Genomic DNA, 13,774 nt, shown 5'->3' with positions numbered 1-13,774 from the left:
GCAACATTTTGGTCTTTATCACAATGCTGTTTGTGGGATTTTGCTGTTCACAAATTGCTGCTGCATTTACTAAAATTACAATACAGATTCCTTTTCAAAATTATGTCATTACGCTATTTTACATCATTTCGCTATAAAACATTTTGGAATGTTTGAGATCATGAAAGCCATAATTTAAGTACAAGTCCTTTTTCACTTTTAAAATTTCAGGTCTTCCCAAGCTGAAACCTGAAATTGAGAAACACACTTTAAACTGCTTCATGACCAAAAAAAAATGAAAATCTTTTGTACTGCATGGTGGTTATTCAATAATAACTTGACTCAATGTCCTTAATGAACAACGTATTAATATTAGGCTTTGTATACTATATTGAATTAAGTCGCATTGACTGATAGCTGATGGTTCTTGAGGAAACTGCCAACTATCAGCCATTTGTGCCTCAAGAAGTCTTGTACTTTGAGTCATAGAGACATAGAGTCATGGAGTTATACATCAGAGAAATGGGCCCTTCAACCCAACATGTCCATGCCCTTCTTTTTGTGTATCTGCACAAATTCCATTTACCCACACTTGGTCCACTTTCAGGGAACTATGGACTTGAACCCAAAGATCCCTCTGTTCATCAACATTCCTTAGTACCCTACTATTTACTATATATGTCCGACCCCGATTTGACTTCACAACTGCAACACCTCATTCTTGTCGGAATTAAATTCCATCAGCCAATACTCCACCCAAATTTTCAACTTTTCATCTGATCCATCAGTTTCACCTTGCAGAGACAGGAGTTGGAGCGAGATTTAGAGTGGGTGCTTTGAAAAGAGGTGAGTCTCTGTGCTTGTGCTTGTGAATTTCACCTTGCAGAGTCAGGAGTTGGAGCCAGATTTGGAGCGGGAGCTTTGAAAAGAGGTGAGTCTCTGTGCTTGGGCTTATGAGTTTCACCTTGCAGGAGCCTAAAAGAGGCACATTTGCAAATTGTTAATAGTTGATTGGCTAATTAACAGCAGCCAATAAAAATAAGGTAGGGTTAAGTGGAGTGGTAATTGTTGGTATAGACCAGTGTTAGAGTGGGGAACTGAGGCTTTGGCTCAAGAGGTGTAAGAGTAGGTAAAGGCTAAGGTAAGTCTCTGGTAGGTTTTTTTCTAGTGTCAGGCTAGAGTAGTTAGAATGGCTCCAGGGCCAGTGGTGTGTTCATCTTGTGAGATTTGGGAGTTCTGGGAGATGTCCAGTCTCCCTGATAGTTTCATCTGCATGAGGTGCATCCGGCTGCAACTCCTTACAGGCTGTGTTAGGGAACTGAAACTGCAGCTGGATGACCTTTGGCTCCCATGGGAGAATGAGGAGTTCATAGATAAGAGCTATAGGAAGGCAGTTATTCCTAAGCTACAGGAGGCAGGTAGCTGGGTGACTGTCAGGAGAAGGAAGGAGAATAGGCAGGTAGTGCAGAGTATCCCTGTGGCTGTTCCCCTCAATAGCAGGTATACTGCTTTGGATACTGGTGGGGGTAGGGAACCTATCGGGGAAAGCCACAGTGATCAGATCTCTGGCACTGAGCTGGGTTGTGTGGTGCAGAAGGGAAGTGGGGAGAAGAAGAGAGCGGTAGTGATAGGGGATTCAATAGTAATGGGTGCAGACAGGAGATTCTGTGGAAGTGAAAGAGACTCCTGGATAGTATTTTGCCTCCTAGGTGCCAGGGTCTTGGGACATCTTGGATTGGGTCTGCAGCATTCTGAAGGGAGAGGGTGAACAGCCAGAGGTTGTGGTACATATTGGTACCAATGACATTGGTAGGAAAAGAGATGAGGTCCTGAAAAGGGAATATAGGGAGCTAGCTAGGTAGGAAGCTGAAAAGCAGGACTTCAAGGGTAGTAATCTCTGGACTGCTGCATGTGCTAGTGAGGCTAAGAATAGATTGATTTGGCAGATGAATGTGTGGCTGAGGAATTGGTGCGGGGGACAAGGTTTCAGATTTGTGGATCATTGGGACCTCTTCTGGAGCATGTATGACCTGCACAAAGGGACAGGTTACACCTGAACTGGAGGGGGACCAATATTCTTGTGGGCAGGTTTGCTTGAACTGTTGGGGAGGGTTTAAACTAGTTTAGAAGATGGATGGGAACCAGAGTGATAGGTTAGAGGTTGGTGCATTTTGTGTACAAGTAGATGCAGCATGTAGAAAGACTTTGAGGAAGGACAGGCATTTGAAAGGGCAAAATTTGCAGTCAGTTGGATGGGCTGAAGTGTGTCTACTTTAATGTGAGAAGTATCAGGAACAAGTGTAATGAACTTAGAGCATGGGTAAGGACATGGAACTGTGAAGTGGCCATTACAGAGACGTGGCTGTAACAAGGACAGGGGTGGCTGCTGGATATTCTGGGGTTTCGATGTTTCAAAGGACAGGGATGGAGGTTAGAGGTGGGGGAGTGGCTTTGCTGATCAGGGACAGTATCACAGCCATAGAAAGGGAGGATGTCCTGGAGGGATCATCTACTGAGTCAGTGTGGGTGGAAGTCAGAAACAGGAAGGAAGTGATCACTCTATTGGGAGTATTTTACAGACCACCACCACTGCCCCCCCCCACACACACACATAGCAGCAGAGACACTGAAGAACAGATTGGGAGGCAGATTTTGGAAAGATGCAAAAATAGCAGGGTTGTTGTCATGGGTGATTTTCCTAATATTGATTGGAGTAAAGGGGATAGATGGGGAAGAGTTTGTTAGGAGTGTCCAGGAAGGATTCCTGACACCACATGTGGACAGGCTGACTGGAGGAGAGGCCATACTGGACATGGTACTAGTCAATGAGCCTGATCAGGTTTCAGATTTCTTGGTGGGAGAGCATTTTGGAGACCGTGACTGTCACTCCTTGACCTTTACCATAGCCTTAGAGAGGGATAGCAGGAGACAATATGGGAAAGTATTTAATTGGGGGAGGGGGAATTATGATGCTATTAGGCAGGAACTTGGGAGTGTAAATTGGGAAGAGTTGTTTTGGGGAAGTGCACAACAGAAATTTGGAGGTTGTTCAGAGTGTACTTGCATGGAGCTCTGGATAGGTTTGTCCCGCTGAGGCAGGATAAGGTATAGAGTGAAGGAACCATGGTTGACAAGAGATGTAGTCAAGAGGAAGAAAGAAGCTTACCTAAGGTTTAGAAAGCAAGAATCAGACGGGGGTCTGGAGAGTTACGAGGTAGCCAGAGGGGAGCTTGAGAATGGACTTGGGAGAACTAGAAGGGGGCATGAGAAGGCCTTGGTGGGAAGGAAAACCCCAAGGTATTCTACATGTATGTGCAGAATAGGAGGATTACTAGAATGAGGGTAGGACAGATCAGGGATAAAAGAGGAAACATGTGCCTGGAGTCGGAAGAGGTAAGGGAGGTTCTTAATGAATACTTTGCTTCAGTATTCAGCAGTGAGGGAGACCTTGATGTTTGTGAGGCTGGTGTACAACAGGCTGATACACTAAATTATCTTGATATGAAGAAAGAGGATATGCTGCAACTTCTGAAAAACATTATGATAAATAAGTTACTGGGGCTGGATGGGGTATATCCAAGGTTATTATGGGAAGTGAGGGAAGAAATTGCTGCACCTTTGGCAATGATCTTTGCATCCTCACTGGCCACAGGAGTAGTGCCAGATGATTGGAGGGTGCCAAATGTTGTTCTTCTGTTTAAGAAAGGGAGTAGGGATAACTCTGGGAGTTACAGACCAGTGAGTCCTACTTCAGTCATGGGCAAATTACTGGAGAAGATTCTTAGACAGGATTTATGGGCATTTGGAGAAGCATAGGCTGATTAGGGACAGTCAATATGGCTTTGTGAGGGGCAGGTCAGGCCTCATGAGCCTGATTGAATTCTTTGAGGATGTGACAAAGGACTTTGATGAAAGTAGAGCAGTGGATGTGGTGTATATGGATTTTAGTAAGGTGTTTGATAAGGTTCCTCATGGAAGGCTTATTCAGAAAGTCAGGAGATATGGGATCCAGGGAAACTTGGCTGTGTGGATTCAGAATTGGCTTGCCTGTAGAAGACAGGGTGGTTGTAGATGGAGAGTATTCTGCCTGTGCATTGGTGACCAGTGGTATTCTGCAGGGATCTGTTCTGGGACCCTTGCTCTTTGTGATTTTTATAAATGACTTGGATGAAGATGTGGAAGGGTGGGTTAGTAAGTTTGCAGATGACAAAGGTTGGTGGTGTTGTGGATAGTGTAGAAGGTTGCTGTAGATTATAACAGGACATTGATAGGATGCATAGCTGGGTTGAGAAGTGGCATATGGAGCTCAACTCAGAAAAGTGTGAAGTAATTTACTTCGGAAGATTGAATTTGAAGGCAGAATACAAGGTTAATGGCAGGACTCTTAGCAGTGTGGAGGAACAGAGGGATCTTGGGGTCCATGTCCATAGATCCCTCAAGGTTGCCACACAAGTTGATTGAGTTCTTAAGAAGGCGTATGTATGGTGTGTTGGCCTTCATCAGTTCAAGTGCTGCCAGGTAATGTTGCAGCTCTATAAAACTTTGGTTAGACCACACTTGGAGTATTGTGTTCATTTCCAGTTGCCTCATTATAGGAAGGATGTGGAAGCTTTAGAGGGTGCAGAGGAGACTTACCAGGATGCTGCCTGGATTGGAGAGCATGTCTTATGGGGATAGGTTGAGTGAGCTCGGGCTTTTCTCTTTGGAGCAAAGGAGGATGAGACTTGACTTGATAGAAGTGTACAAGATGATAAGAGGCATAGATTGAGTGGACAGTCAGACTTTTTCCCAGGGTGAAGATCCCTGAAAGAGGGGGCAGGCACAGTAGTGTAGCAGTTAATGCAACACTATTACAGCACCAGAGACCCAGGTTCAATTCCGGCTGCTGTCTGTAAGGAGTTTGTACGTTCTCCCCTTGTCTGTGTGGGTTTCCTCTGGGTGCTCGGGTTTCCTCCCACATTCTAAAGAGATACAGGTTAGGAAGTTGTGGGCATGCTATTTTGGCACCAGAAGCATGGCAACACTTGTGGGCTGTCCCCGGAACACTCTATGCAAAAAGATGCATTTCACTGTTTTGATGTACATGTGACTAACAAAGATATCTTATCTAATCTTATTGTTAAGGTGATTGGAGCAAGCTATAAGGGGGATGTCAGGTAATTTTTTCATACAGTGGTAGGTGCATGGAATGCACTGCTGGCAGAGGTGGTAGAGGCAGATACATTAGGGACATTTAAGAAATTCTTAGGCACATGAATGATAGAAAATGGAGGGCTATGTGGGAGGGGTTAGATAGATCTTATAGTAGGATAAAATGTCAGCACAACATAGTGGGCCGAAGGGCCTGTACTGTGCTGCAATGTTCTATGTTCCATTTTCATCCTGCTGTAGCCTTGGCCAACCTTCCTTGCTATCCACAACATCAACTTTTGTTTCATCTGCAAGCTTACTAATCATACCTTTCACCTTCAAGTTATTAATATATATGACAAACAATAAAGGTCCCAGCACCAAGCCCAGTGATACACCACTGGTCACAGACTTCCAATCAGCAAAGTATTTCTGAGCATGCACAGCCCAACTCAGGATTCCGACATGACTGGAAAATCAGATGCTGATGCTTCTGGCTGTTCACTCTTAGTGTGGCAGCAGAGCAGTGACTCATTGAGGAGAGGGTCAGGGCGCGTTCTACCTTTGCCCCTCAGTGTTATGCCATAGAGGAACAGCTGGGCCTGTGAAAAGGAGGTACTTGTTTTGTTATTTATCCTAATATTGTGTTTAATGCATTTTAATTATAGTTATTGTTTCCTTTAAAGTAATTTATCTTTTTAATAACTTACATCTACTTGAATAGTTTTGACTATCATTGATACTTATAGCCTTTGATAGTCAACAAGTTGTCAAAGGCTTTCAGAGGTTGAGGGGTAGTGCATCAGGATATACAGCCTGAGGTGGACTCACTGCTTGGAACCTGTTCCACCTTGTGAAATGCCTGTTGGACATGGAGGGTTGGCTCAATCAACTTGATCAACATGTAGAAGAAGTAATCATAGGTAGATTGAGATTCCAGGTAGCAAGTCTGGGAAGGACCATGTCCCAGGAGAATCTGGTCAGACAGTTTAAAGCTCCTCCCAATGCCATTAACAGTGGCATTCTGTTGGAAAATAAAAACATTTTCTGCTTATGCTGTGGGTACACACTACAGCCAATGTTCTTTGTGACATACTAAACAATCCTTATACTCATTACTGATTTGTCTGTACAAACAATGTTAATAATTGCCTTCAGAGTTACCTCAGTGGCTAATAAATTGCTGGAATTAGTTGGGATAGTCACTTTAAATGGTGATCTGGAATTGGCAGGCTTGAGTAGTGATGGTCTACACATGTGACTAAATGTGAATACTACTGGTAGATATCCACTAGTCAGACCTCATTGAATGGTAGAATAGCTTGAGATATCTATTAACATACTCTTGATTTTATATTCTTAAGGCCTTAAATCTATTCAATTCTTTCTGTTTACAGTAATGCATTTGCTTAACATTTTAAACACATTGCTATTATTTTATCTTGCTTATTGTTACCTGTTTCACACACTGAATTCATTTTATTTTACACAGGAAGGTACATTCTTCATTATCTTCAAGGCTGCTGACAGCTTACAGAGATTGCAAACCAAAGCCACTTGTTAAACGTCAGGAGTGGATCATAAAAGTGACAGCCTTCAAGAATGGGATGCGCAATATCTCTGCAAAAATTGCAGTACCTAGCATCAAACTGGTAATGGCTAGGTGAAGAAATTCTTTATAGCACTAAGTACAATAGCTGTATTAAGATGCATATTAGTACAGCTATTATACCTAGTGCTCCTGCTATTGAATAATTTCATATTTAGATCTCTGCAGTTTAATAGCTTAGACTGGGAAAGTGGTGATAATCTTTGTAAACACTAAACAGTCCTAGGGTATTATTCATGGAGGCTTCCCCTAACATGCTATGTTGTAAAAATTAAATCTTGTTACAATAGTTCTAGGAACATAAAATGGGCAAAATGATCCTCAATTTTTTGTGGTCCCATGTCCTGTGCTTTAAAGACCTGTGAAAAATACCCAATGCAAAATTGACCTAAGTGCATATTACCTGTTTTATGTAGCAAAAAAGCAGAACACTGGAAGAACTCTGGGTCATGCAGCATCTGTGAAGCCAAAAGGTATAAGTTGGCATTGTGGGTTGATATCCTGCATCAGGACTGAGATGAAAGAGGAACTTGCTGGTATGGGGGGGTGGGGTGCATTGGTAGGGAGGGGATAGATGCTGGTAGGTGACAGGTGGAATCAAATTGGGAGGGAATGATGGGCAAGCAGAACTAGCTGGAAGAAGGGGATCAGGAAGGTGAAACAAAGGGAAAAGAAAACTAGGTGGACAAGTCAGTGTGGGTTACCTGAAAATTGGAAAATTCAAAGTTCATATGTTGGGTTGTCTGAGATGTTGTTTTTCTCATTTGCGTTTTCCTTCTCTGTAACAATGGAGAAGGCTGAGGATCATGTGGGACTGGGAAGAAGAGTTTAACTCTTCTAATGACACAACTTATTTTCAAATTTCTGATAACTGACACCCCCAGCGTTCTTCTCCCATTCATTCTCACATGTGCACCAAGTTTTCTTGTTTTCCTTTCCTATCTCCTCCCACTACCTGGCTCCACCTGTCTATCATTCCCTCCCCTCAGATTCCACCAATCACCTCCCAGCCTCTGTCCCATCTTCACCTTCCTGTATTCCACTCCCCCGCACATGCTGTGTTATATATTGGCAAGAGGCAATCTTTTCTCTTCTGTTATGGATTAGGTTACTATTTGGTGAATGTCCCTTTAAGACATAGTACAGTAGTTTGTGTGTGTGTGGCATTATTATGACAACAGGAGATAACAATGTGCTGATGTTTTGGTTCAGTCAGAAGGAGCGAGGAGAAAGAGACACTGTCTGCTGGTCTCTGTATCGATGGATGAAAAACAATAACTGTCTGTCACTACAATCCACATATGGATTTGTGGAGTAATCCCATGGAGTCCACTTGTTAACCTGTAGAAGGAAACGGGTATTTGGGTGGATGGCCATGTCTCAAATGCCTTTCGGGGTGGCAGATACTTCGGAACAAAGTGGTGGAGATCATCAGTGACTGAGATGTTGTATAGGTTCCATCATGAAACATTTGGATTTTGTAATCTCTCCATTCTCTCTCTACATTTTCTCTTCAGTCAACAGTGGTTTTGCAAAAGCCTTTGCTCACGTTTCACCTTATGGCTTGCTGGACTTGGAGTTTGGGAATTTGCCCCACACACACTTTGAGTTTAGTTTTGGGGTTAATGTTTAATATCTAACATTTTTACTTTTAACATTCTAACATTTTTACTTTTTTTCTTATTATCATAAGTAGTTATTAATAAAATAGTTTCTAACACTTATACATGACTCAGTGTTTCTTTTGTTGCTGGTACGTAACACTTCCCTCTTAGTCCTGATGCAGGGCCTCAACACCTTTGGCCTCCACAGATGCTGCTTGACCTGTTGAGTTCTTCCAGCATTCTGTTCTATGTTCCATATTCCAGCATCTGCAGTCTCCATTGTCTTCATACTTATTTTACGTACCCTCACAACATTAGGCAGTGATGAGTGGAGCAGGCATCAGGCTTACTCTTCTCAGGAGGTGCTACAGCTGACAATGAAAAATGTTACATTATCTTAATGTGGGTTGAAGAGAATAAAGAAGCTCCCTGAATCTATAATCATCACAAGTAACTCCCATTAGCTGCTTCAGCCCCCTCTAAGGACTTGCGTTTGAGACATTGACAGTGAAGCAAATGCACCAATATTCGTGTGTTTACATATTCAAGGTGCCTGTGGAGGCATAATAGATGCCAGCAGCATGCACAGAAAACATTAGTGATTGGCCAGACCCAAGGGCTGTCCACTGTTTTATTGGTTGGAGAATAGAAATAGATCATAATTGAATGCAGACCCAGACTAGAACTACCTGGAGGCATCATTTGAATTTTGGATCCCTTCCTACTATGTTTTAAGGATATTATTTACATATCTTTTAGCAACTTGGAAAGTGATCTCCTATTAAGAGGCCTAATGATATCTGTGATTAAGTGTCCCTACTTGTGTGGTCATTTGTGACATAATGATCCTTCCATTTTACCTAAAACAGATCATTTTCTTGTGTGTGCTAATGCAATTAAACAAAGCATTTTTGGTATAAATTGACAATTATCTTGATTTTTAAATAGCTTGAATTCAAAATATGTGAATGGACATTTGGTAATGAGAATGCAGAAGACATTACTTCAGAGGCCAAGGTTGTGAAATCAAGTGAGAAGCATAAAAAGGACATGTCGAGTTACTTAGAAACAGTGTTAAAGAATGGGGTAAAAGTGAAAACATCTGGGTTGCAAAAGTTTACAAATTGCTATTTTGTACCAGAGATCGAACAGGCTTGAATGGCCAAGAGGCCTCCTCCAATTATTAAACGTAAAGCTGCTGTAAAAGTCAGACAATCTCAGTGCCATTAAAAATGTTTAATCAATCATATTTTGGAACGTACAATAAAGACTAGAAATATTTTATCAATAAATGAAATGTATAGTGCCAATTTAGTTTATTGTACTAGTAAGAGGAATTACAGTATCTTCATATGCACCAATATTTACAGCATTTACTTAATATTTCCCTTGTTGCTAAGGAAGAACTCCTCAGGATTCTTTATATCATGCCAATATAATGCCACTTAACACCAGAGATGAACTTATTAGTTGCATTGATGCTGGTAAGAGAGAAAGCTATGACCTTGGTTGCTGATGGGCCTAGAGAACTTGACAGTTTCATCTTTGCCAGCATCACTTATGGGATAAAGCATGTCAGAGAACCTTTGGCAGTAAGTTTGGTTATATCTCCACTGGAAGAATAGACAATGTGTAATAATCTGAGCTTCACACAAGTACTAAACTGGCTGCATGCTGGAGTTGGGGTTTAACCATGACTCTTGAACAGTGCAGAGTAGGAAGCCACTGGAAAAAAATATATTTAAATATACATCTTAAACTGTTTTAGTTCACATGCTACTTATGTAGTAGAGAATTGAAAAGCATATGACAGCAATGACCCATCTATTATATAATTGCCTCTGTTGAACTAATATTTCAATCCATTTGGCATTTTGTTGCTGATGACAAAGTAACTCAATAAGCACTCCAGCACACTGGGAAAATAGATTTGTGGAAACAATGTAATATTGAAGAGAATTTTTACAAGAGCTGTATTTTCATACTATTCCATTTGGTGAAAAGGTTATTGCCACTTTCTTTTAAGATTAAAAGATTTGAATATAATAGTATTTATTACAAGAAGGGATAATTTCTTCTGTACATCAGAGCAAAACTGAAATTTTTTTATAATCTCTTAATCTTTTTACTTAGAAATTAGATCACCTGATATTTCAGTCTTTCAGTGCTACATGTCGATTTTGCTCTAGTATGCTCCATAATTATTTGGCATTATTAAGAAAGAAACATATTTAGATATTGCTGATTTTGCTAGAATTAAAAAATGAAAATTAATCCATTTAGTTATTTCTAACTTGACCTTAATTTCAAAACTATATTTGAAGATAACTTTATTTTATTTATGGTGGCTTATTTCTTCCATTCTCAGTTACTGGAGGAGTGCACTGTAAAACTCGACCTGAACTCAGCTGCAAGGAGAGTATTTCTTGCAAATGGCCGGGAAGCATTTGAGCCAAAGGACATTCCTCATAATGTTGACGTTTATATTTCAACTGGAGAGCCATTTATGGATCCATTCAAAAACATGAAAGGTATAACATTCAAGAAGCAAAATGCTGGAAATATATAGGTCTTTCACCATCTACAAATACAATGAGAAAAACAGTGAACGGAGTTCCCTTACTGGGAGTTTATCTTTTTTCTTGTTAAATTCTGCTTGTCCCCTATGTCTTTCCAGTGTTTTTCTGACGTTATTGCAAATCTTCAGCATTTACATCCTTTTTTTTATTATTTAAAATGGACAGAAGATGACATTTAAATGATGGAGCCAATCTTTAATCTCCTTTTTGTCAGAGGACAACTTTGCTCACTACTTAGAAAATAACCACTTATGGGCGTGACAGCTGTGGTGAATTTAAGTAGAACATGGAGCTGTTCTGCATTTTAGTGGATAAAAGTAGACGATAACAAATCTTAATCTTGTTTTTATGTGACACAGGCTCGGGAGTTATGAGAATCAAGTATATACACAATTCAACTGTGAACAAGCTTGATGAAAAAGATACATGTGATGATACATTTTTAGTTGTGCTACTTTAATTCTGATTGCATATTCACACTTTTAAGTATGTTATTGACAAGGTTAGTATGTTATTGACAAGTATGAATTGGAGGTTGAAAGCTATATCTCTGGTTAGCATTACTGAGCAGAATATGCTCTCCCTCGTTTTACTCCTGTTTATTTTGAACAAAGATCAATATTTTAAGAAGTTCATTTTATGTACAGTGATGCTGTTGCATTATTAATTTTAGTTTGACAGACAGTGGAAGTATTCCTTGGAAACCAATATGCTCATTTTAATGGGATATAACATTTTGTGTACAAGAACACCCCAGTCACAATTTAATACTGAAAATGGTTAACATTCATTTACCTTGTGAAAAAATGAGGAATTCCTTTTAACATATACTTTTAAAACCTTTCCTTTGCACATATAATCCTGCTGAGAGATAACAGGCTGACTGTCCGCCACTTACAATTGCACTATGACTTACCATCACAAGGAATCTTTTAATTTTTCAGACTAATTTTACTCTGCAAATATCACTGTAACTTATTACATCTTAAAATATAGATGTATTTTAAATTAGATCCACTTCTAATATTAAACATACTTAAAAGGAAACATGATCTACCTACAGAAATATAATTGAGAATTCTTGACTGAGGTACAATTAGTCACCATAAAGTTTAGAAGATAAAAGCTGAAAATAAAGTCTAGAGTTAATAGTCTTTATATATGACAGCTACTGCAAGTGTTCCAGCTGCACTTTCCCTTTTAATAGGCTAAACTGGGAGGACAGACTTTATGCTTTGTGTTTCTTTTGGCTGTATTTCATGGCGACATGCACTGCTGTTCTTTCAGCACCAAAATGTTGGCACGCAGCACTGAAATTTCATACCAACTCTTGCTGGATCAGCAAGCTTAACCCACAGAAATCTGGTGCACTGTTATTGCTTTTGACTGATAATCAATCTTGGTGCTGCTCGACAGTTGTCGCTGGGACACAGACCAGAGCAGGTGGCAGATGGGCCTTGTCACCAGAGAACATGGATAGTACATACACTAAGGCAGAACAAAATGTGCAGTGTCCCCATATCTTCAATAGGGCATGTTAAGAAGAGAGTTGTAAATGAGATAGAAAGGAGCACTCTAAAACAAAAATGACATGTACTATTGTGGCATCAATATTCTACAACATCAAGTGGAAAATATGTGAACACAGTTTAAAGGAAAAGCTTACCTGTGCTAAAAGACTGGTGAAGTATTTAAAATAAATAAATGCAGAAAATTATGCTCTTCACATAACATGACAATAATCTATTTACCTGACTTGTAAATGCTGTTGCAATTAGAGATTATTTCAGGGAATTGATAATTCTGTTACTCTGCATTATGTTTCTGGTAGTTCCTGTAGTAACTATATAGAGGGTCGTTCTTCCTTTATTTTTTTGAGCAGATGTTTCTGAAGGCTGCAATATTTAGCAATATCTCTTTCCAGCTTTGGATAATTGAAAGATATTTCAAGAAATTGTAATGGCATAGGATTATATGTCTCCAAATGACATACTGGAGACACAAGAGACTGCAGATGCTGGAATCTAGCAAAAACAAAACTGCTGGTCAGGCAGTATCTATCAAGACCCTTCTTCTGGACTGAAGGAGTAGAGGGGAGGTAGCCAGTATAAAGATCTGAGGGGAAAGGGTGGGGCAAGAGCTGACAAGCGATAGGTGGATCCAGCTGAGGAGGAAAGGGCAGGAAGATGGGAACAGTGGGGGGGGGGAACCCATCACCCACACACTTCTCCCACTGGGTACCCTCCCCCACTGTTCCCATCTACCCATCCCATCTCCCATATTTGGTTCCATGCTTCACCTTCCTTTTCGATCAGATTCCACCATCTGCAGCTCTTTGTCACCTCCACCTATCACCTCCCAGCCTCTGTCGCTATTTCTGCCCTTCCCTCCTCCATCTGCCTATCACCCCTCCTCACCTGGATCCACCTATTGCTTGTCAGCTCTTGCCTCACCCCTTCCCCTCACCTCTTTATACTGGCTATCTCACCTTGACTATTTCAGTCCAGATAAAGGGAATCAACCCAAAATGTCAACTGTCCGTTTCCCTCCACAGATGCTGCCTGACCCTCCGAGTTCCTCCAGCAGTTTGTTTTTTGCTTGACATGCCAATAGCTGTAAGCTTGATTGGCTCATGCCCATGGTGCCAACAATGCAAGTACCTAATACAAGTCAACCAGCAAGTCGGTGATAAATGGCTGCATTTCTGGAAGAAAGTTGTTAAAATATGATTGTTTTTGTATTTAGTTCGCTGCTACCCACATCTGCAAGTGCCACTTCTCTCTTTGCTTGCCAATATACTGCTCCTGTCCCATTTCTCTGATCTCATAATGGTATTTCCTCTCCCATTGGATCCTAATTCCTTTGTTAAAGAT

The 13,774-nt window shown here is 40.7% G+C and overlaps 1 protein-coding gene across 1 annotated transcript in view; it reads left to right on the top strand.

Moving 5' to 3' along the window:
- The first annotated feature begins 1,072 nt into the window (after positions 1-1,072).
- LOC127577958 (doublecortin domain-containing protein 1-like) overlaps positions 1,073-13,774 on the top strand; it is a 111,484-nt gene continuing 98,782 nt past the window's right edge. The window contains exons 1-3 of the mRNA XM_052029665.1: positions 1,073-1,120; positions 6,602-6,761; positions 10,691-10,853. Coding sequence (XP_051885625.1) covers positions 6,717-6,761; positions 10,691-10,853 — 208 coding nt within the window. The 5' untranslated portion in view covers positions 1,073-1,120; positions 6,602-6,716. The remainder of the gene's footprint in view (positions 1,121-6,601; positions 6,762-10,690; positions 10,854-13,774) is intronic.

Source organism: Pristis pectinata, chromosome 14 (genome assembly GCF_009764475.1).
Source record: "Pristis pectinata isolate sPriPec2 chromosome 14, sPriPec2.1.pri, whole genome shotgun sequence".
Taxonomy (NCBI): Eukaryota; Metazoa; Chordata; class Chondrichthyes; order Rhinopristiformes; family Pristidae; genus Pristis; species Pristis pectinata.
Note: the sequence above shows the minus strand (reverse complement) of the source record. Positions and strands in the feature narration are given on the sequence as shown.